General features: G+C 38.6%; 1 protein-coding gene across 1 annotated transcript; it reads right to left on the reverse strand.

The window, feature by feature from the left end:
* Positions 1-823: 823 nt before the first annotated feature.
* LOC114735979 (granule-bound starch synthase 2, chloroplastic/amyloplastic-like) lies at positions 824-7,014 on the reverse strand. The gene is made up of 8 exons (XM_028923765.1): positions 6,550-7,014; positions 5,452-6,022; positions 4,870-4,934; positions 4,376-4,453; positions 4,188-4,298; positions 3,863-3,907; positions 3,003-3,176; positions 824-2,091 (listed from the first exon to the last, which is right to left on the reverse strand). The coding sequence occupies exons 1-8, from the start codon at positions 6,910-6,912 to the stop codon at positions 1,135-1,137; spliced, it is 2,364 nt and encodes a 787-aa protein (XP_028779598.1). The 5' UTR covers positions 6,913-7,014; the 3' UTR covers positions 824-1,134.
* Positions 7,015-7,759: the final 745 nt, after the last annotated feature.

The following is a 7,759-nucleotide window of genomic DNA, read 5'->3' on the forward strand; positions in this document are numbered from 1 at the left end:
TAAAATTCATATGCCCTTGTGCACAAAAACTCAAGAGTTATTTAGTAATTTAAGAGAGAATATATCTGATAACTGCTAATGCAGCGGTGGTATATAGCATTGTTTCCTGAGTTTTGTTGAACTATAATCTGATCAGTTAGAAAGTATTTGAAGCCTCACCCTCGTCTTAAGAAATGCGTATCCACTAGCTATCCACAGATTCTACATTATATGGATTTGAGAGTGACTGACAAATGCGCACAGGTGCACTTGCGTGCGTGAAGTGCAATGTGAAGTGTAGGAAAGAGGTTCATTCGATTTGATTGTATTCTCGAGGACGATGGAGCTGCATGCAATGCGAAGGATTAGACAACTTGGAATTGCCTCAAAAATGAGGGATCCGTGGTTGAAGAATTGAACGGCTATACTTTCGATTGTTCGTATTTTATCACTTATGATTATGATTGCAGTATAATCCTTGAAGCACAGAACAGTTGATACGGCGTCGTGTACTATAGACCCTTGTGAGAAGTTGGGCTATTGTATAATGCTGTGGCGTGTCATTGTTTTTAATGTCACGTGATTAGCGTGAGATTCCTCTTTTAAATTCAGCTAATCCACCAAAGCTGCTGTCGTACCCTGCTATCAGGGCATCCCCTTCTGTAGTTTGATGAGAAAATACCTTTTAGGCTTTCAGACGAGGTCTTGCCGTTTTTTTTTTCAGGGTGAGGGGGGCGTGGTTGGAGGCCAAACTGGAGTCTCAAAAGTGATTAAAGTGATTGATGACCCGCATCACTTTAAACTCCCACAATATGACCCCAAAAGTCGAAGATGACTAAAGAGATAACACAGCGAAAAATGAACTTGATGAAATCACTAAAAAGTGTCGTGACGAGGTATAAACGGAGACCTGTGTTTCATTATGAGTTACAGCAGAAAATTTTGGCGTTCGGGAATGGCATCCTGAAGGCTGTAACGGCAACTGATTGGAGAAATTCTTCAGACGTATTTACCTCGAAACTTGTCAGTTAAACTAATTTGACAGAATCGCAACCCTAAAACCACTCAAGCATGATTGGACTCCTCATTGATTACTTGCCAAGACGAAGGATGCAAAGATTACAATTAGTGAACACAGACGCTGAAGCTGAAGGTTCACCATTGGTATTTGGCAGCAACAGCGACATCCTCATACTGCTGAGCAGCGTTGTCCCAACTAAGATCCTGGATCATGCCCCGTCTCTGAAGTCCTTCCCAGCTCTTTTTGTACTCCCTGTAGGTCAACAGGCAGTTCCCTAATGCATTTATCAACTTGTTTGTTTCTGCTCTATCAAATGTCCATCCAAGGCCTGTCTCATTAAATGGATCAAAAGGCTGCACAGTATCTCTCAGTCCACCAACAGCATGCACGACAGGAACTGTTCCGTAATTCATAGCATATAGTTGGTTCAAACCGCATGGCTCAAATCTCGAAGGCATGAGCAATATGTCTGCACCTGCAGTTATCCTGTGAGCCATCTTCACGGAAAAGCCAACCCATCCCCTAACTTTGTCATGATGCTGGGATTCGAATTGCCTAAGCATTTGTTCTAGGTCAGGCCTCCCAGTGCCCAACATGATCAATTGAACATTCTGGCCCACCATCCAGTGGACTGCTTCAGCTATGAGATCAACCCCTTTCTGGTGATCTAATCTGCCAATGAAGCAAATTACTGGGATGTCCTCACGAACAGGCAAACCAAGCTCCTTTTGCAAGGCGGCTTTGCACTGAGGCTTGCCTGTCTGGAACGTCTCGATGGAGTAGTTGGTGTAGCCATCAGATTTCAAATGAACATCGAACTGAGGATTCCAATCTTTGTTATCAATTCCATTCACTATGCCTCTCAACTTCCAGTCATTCTCATTTATTATATCATGCAAACCCCAGCCACCTTCAGAAGTTTTAAGCTCCCATGCATATCCATGACTAACAGTAACCACACGGTCAGCACTCTTTAAACCAGCTGCAAAGATATTGAAGTGATCACCACCAACGGGATCGTACAATTTAAAGAGGTCTATGTAGTGTTCAGGTAAATCCACATACGAGAAATCATCAACTGGACCCCGACCCTGCATAGAAAGTAACTGTGTGAATACTCCTTTACAATAAAGAGAATGCCATTAAAACTCTTTGATTAATGAGAATTATAAATCAGCTTCAGTCTGGCTCCACTCACGAGCATTACGATAAATTAGATTCTTCAGATAAGTAAAATTGTTTGATTTCTTCTAAAGATTTGCAGCAATAAGGGCAGAGCCTTTATTTTGATCGTTACCTACGAAGGTTTGAGAAAGCTATTCTAGCATCCACTTTCAATAGCATAATGATGCTAAAGATACTCAGGATGATTATTAGGTGCTTTTGTCTCGGTGCAAAATGAAAACTAATTATAGCAAGGACATTGCATAGTCAATGCTCAATTATGGGGCCTTCATGATGAAGCGATACATTCAAATATTTGGCAATTCTCTCCAGTCAATCACAACATTTTTAATCACAGAATATTTATAAGATTTGAGGTTAGGGTAAAGTTTTTCTCCAAGTGTAAAAATCAATTTCTATTTTCTTTTTGCCAGAATAATCAATTTTATTCTGCTTGTTTGATATTCCAGATTTTGGGAATTTATGATTGAGTGGTAGATCTGTTGCAATTTCTCCCTTTCATGTACCTATGCTCTCCACCGAAAATAGGCAAACAATTAGAGAACAGTCAACTCCTATTTTCTTCATGAACTATCTATCTATCCATTTTTTAACTGCCATGATTTATGCTAAGGAAGTTCGCAACATATACTTTGCTGCGAAGATAAATAATATAAACCTCCACATGTATTGAAATCACCAAGCAAGTCTTTCTAGTTCAATTAAACAAGTACACCAGCTGTGCTGGATAAAAATTGTGTAAAACTCTAGTTGCGTCCTTCACTGTATAGAATGAACAAACGCAATAGTAAAATCATTAATAGGACAGAGAGGTCACCTGGTGGGCTATGTTATGAATCACAAGTACAGATCTTGTATACTTCATCAAACCATGGTCACGATAACATGCCTTCAGATAAACTGGCAGCAACGCAGTATGCCAATCATTTGCTATGAAGACCAAATTTCCATCTCCATAGCAAATACCACCACATGGAACATACCAAGGAACCTGAAAATTGTTTATTTTTGTTACTCTACTCATCCATATGAATAGTCGACTAATATATACTTTGATAAGAAATTATCTGATATGAGCTTTGGCTTTTGTAATTCACATAACCACTCGAGTTACGAGATAATCCAGTCAACATAATTTGTAAGATGCATCCATCTTTGGAGGCTGGATCATTTCCCTTTGCCAAATGCAATGCATAAGCATTTGCTTGAGGAATTCATATATTTACAGAATTTTCAATGTTGAAATTCATATGAAATCGATGGTAAGTTCAATGGGTGACAGAAACAGTTTCTAACATATGCTACCAGGGATAATAGAATAGCCAAAGCAGCAGTCAAAATGATGGAAACACTAAATGTTTTAGTTATTGGAAGTTCAACATGACAAGCATGTATGATAACATATTAGTGTTACCGAACAACAAATTTATTGGAGCCAAATACTATTTCATATATTTGCCCCCCTTATAATGTAAAGTGATGAGACTTGAGGTTGGATAGGGCAGACTATTTATAGTCCAGAATCTGATATCCAAGCTTCTTTGTTTTAAAAATATAAAAAAAAAAAAAAAAAAAAAACAGAAATGAAAGGTAACACATAATTCACTATGAGACACATTGAATCTAACGAGTGTTATAACTTAGCAGCCCGCACATGATTGATTTTGTTTCATGTACCTCAACTGCTGCCTTGCAAAACAGCACCATGCGCTTTAGAATATCCTGTTTCATTCAAAGGACAATAGTCAAAAGGAATGCGAAGTGTGCAAAAAATTATAACAGGGTGACTGAGCAACTAGTAGTGTACGAATGCAATATGAGTTGCCAGGAGAATAAAGATTAGAATAGCATATTATTTTGGTTATTACCCTCAGAATCAATAAAAGAGAACACACGGTTCAGAAAGGGAAAAGGTGATCAGTGCACATATAACTTGTGACAAACAAAAAAGTTTCTTATTATTGATCCTCAACAAAGAAAAAAGAGATGTTTGTTACGTTACCAGTCGGTTTCCTCCATAGATGTTATTCTCTAAATGGCGAAACTTAGGACTGTCAATAAACACAAAGTCTACACCATCAATATATGTCTGGAAATATCTTACTTCCATATCCTGAAAGTAAAAGTGTTGGAAGGTTAAATCACCATCAATTTCAATGTAATTTTTTTATTAAAAAATATGATACATACCTGACCATCTACTTTGTACCTTCTTAGTACTCCTGTATCTTGGGGTTCAGTATAATTACCGTAACGAGGAACCACAACCTAAGAAGATGTGTACAAAGAAATGAGAAAATGGACATCTCTTCCCAAAAAATCTTGACATACACAAAAGTAATATGAACGATTAAATCTTATTATGCATTGGTAATTTGATCTATATTATACGTTACTTAAAACATTTGGTAGAGACAAAAATAATTTTAAAGTTAACATAAAGCCCAAAGCTTCTTAGCTTCTATGAGAAGAGATATTAATATCAAATTTCAACATTCTAACATGTTTTGGGAAGATGAAATAACCAAAGGCAAAACCAGGAACAAACACCAAAAAGTAAGCAGAGTATGCTTCACCATCCACATGACATGAAGGTTCAACATTGAGTTAAAATATAGACTCTCATCCCCCGACATGATCTAAAACAAAAGAGCAGTTCATTAGGTAAAGGAATAAATTATTACCATAACTCTATGCCCACGCCGTGCCAAAGCTTTTGGTAATGACCCAGCAACATCACCAAGTCCACCTACAATTTCATGCGCAAATCATTAGATTGCATAAACGAAAAAAAGAGCATACACGGAAGGGCAATAAGACATAACAAATGATATGCGATAGAGTTGGAGGGATTCCTTTGTTTGTGGAAGTAGCAGCTACCGGTGACATGTATATGCCTCGTTATATAGCCACATTAGACTATTGTCATAGCATGGATTTGCAGTGACAAATATACGAAGTCTGAATGAAGAATCCCACAGTATATGTTTTCCTTTAATTGTTGTTTCCTTTTTGTTTATACTTAAAATTCTCAAACAAACAAGCCAGAGAAACATGAAGGTTTAAAAAGATTACAATTAATACATATATATGTTCTAAACCTTTATTTTCCCCTTTCTCTAATAATTGAATCGGTTGGCTGGAAATTTGACTTTCAATTATTAACCAATTCCATGGGTTCAGCCAATCTGACAAGTAAACAATTAAGTTCATTAACTTTATGCAACAAGGAAAACCTTCTCTGTAAATGACAAAAAATGGAATACCTGTTTTTGACCAGGGAAAGCATTCTGCTGCCACCAATATGACATTCATGACGTTGGCCCCAGCCAGCGGTATAGATTTGTCACCTTCACTCTCGATGTTGTCAGCTTCAGTAGTGGCCTCACTTGAACTTGTTTCCGTCGTGCTATCCTCATATTTGACTTTTAGAGGGGAAGTTTCAGTGCTGTTTGCAAGATAGGTTGGTAAGGTATCTGGAGTAACTGTCTCATATTTACCATCTTCCACTTGTTCAGTGACAGGTAACATGGAGGGAGCCTTTTCAGGAGGTGAGATGCTATCATTTTGCTCCTGCACTTTGTCAAAGCCTTGATTAATGCCTACAGCTAAGGCTTCTGGTAACTCCTCTTCACTTGAATGGATATAACTGCTTGAAGACATACTGCCATTTTGGTATACAACAGCCTTGTCTCGGCTGATGAATGCTTTTTGTGGATTTGAGCCATTTGACAGAGAATTGTCATCAGTAAGTTCATAAGAAATATTGCCATCCGCTTCTGGTTCAAAAATGTTGTCATTGTTTATAGAAGAAACCAGTTTCTTTCTCTCAGCAATCTGTGATGGACAATAAAGACTAAATAAGATCATCATAAGAGTGCTTAGAGTATTTTTTAAGGTTTAAAAAATATAAAAAGGACCAATCAAAGAAAGCCGGCACAGAAATGTAGTTGTAATGCACATCAAATCCATAAACATAATGAAGAAGCTTTATAAATTCTTAATCTGGTACAAGAATCCCCAATGACGACCTTAAAAATCAAGTTCAGCAATTCATATCATGTAACCAATCCACATCATGGCCTATTTTGGTTGCATCCCATGATACGATGAATGCACCACTGTTCAATGATGACCCTAAAAGCCAGACGATTGAATATCAAAGGAAAAATGATCGAGAGCCTTAGCTAACAACATTCGTTTACAGAATGATACATATCAGCGATTGATTAACTTCCCCAAGAAAATATGCTCATTATTAAACAGCTTAATTTCGTATGTTTTAACAAACTGATCAACGTATTCAGCCTATATTAAGATGTTGACATTCGCAAACCACATTTTACAGCGTAGGAGGACAATACCCGCTGAAGAAGATCCCTTTGCATAGCAAGAACCTTCTTGCTCTTCTCAATGGTGCTCTGAAGCACATCCTCCGCGCCATCGTCGTCCTGACTTGTTCCTGTACTCTTCCCTATCGCGCGAATGTCGTTAGTCCGCCATAGCCGACCCCTACAGCGCCCATGGATCAGCCTACCATAATTCATCCCCGTACTCTCTGAATGACCGAAACTCGAAGCATTTGAGCTGCTAATTTCAGCAGACTTGCCGTGCCGATGGACGAACAATGGGAAGCTAAGAGGACGATTAATTTTAGTTTGAAGCAGTATGGAAGCCTGGGCATTAGTTTCAACTAGAAATGGAAAAGACCCAATGGATGACGCCATGGAGTCGGAGCTGGGGGAACTGAGTGAACGAATCACCCAGAGCCGGGGGAGCTCAGCAGAAGCAAGTCGTTGAAACTGAGCAATGGATGAACTCGTGTAAAGAGAAGCGGAAGAAGTACGGCAGTGAAGAAGGTAAATAGAAAGAAGAAGAGAGAGTAGGCGCGGGGAGGGGACCCACGGAAGGAACAATCATGGAGGGGTTTGAGGCGGAAAATGGCCGAGTGCGGGAAGATGAGAGAGATCACAAAAGCAGCAGTTGGACACATCAGCAGAATAGGGAAGAGCTAAAATACATTGAACATATGACGGTAATGAACGAGTCGGGACCACCCGGAGCTTCCACACCAGTCTTCAGTTTCCTCCTCTCGATCTCTCTTTCGGAGTTTTGGGCATGTTGCAATCTGCAGAGCTTATCTCCATTCTTTTCCAGAACAAGAAAAACATGCTTCAAATCACTGCTATTTTCGATTACTTTCATGGGCAATTTTCAACCGCAAATACTGTCTCAATGAGTTATCTTTTTGAATAAGTTTGTCTGGTACTGTTTCACCAGACACCAAAGAAAGGGACGCACGGTTAACTCAAAGCCGGCATCAAAGGTAATTTACGGCGGGCAGCGTCTTTCTAGCGCTATTGTAATGATTTGTCCAAAAAATTATCAATATATTAATAAAGTAGGCCTGAATGGATTCATCTGAAACTCGTGCATTGAAAATAGTCAATAAACAATGAAATCAATCAAAAGTTTTTTTTAAATAAAAAAAAAAGAAAGAACAACAACGGAAGTTTATTTTATAGTTACAAAAGCAGAAACTGAACGTTGTATGATAAGCATGTAAAATACTAA

Source organism: Neltuma alba, unplaced genomic scaffold (assembly GCF_004799145.2).
Source record: "Neltuma alba isolate B1F8T4 unplaced genomic scaffold, ASM479914v2 tig00013274_pilon, whole genome shotgun sequence".
Taxonomy (NCBI): Eukaryota; Viridiplantae; Streptophyta; class Magnoliopsida; order Fabales; family Fabaceae; genus Neltuma; species Neltuma alba.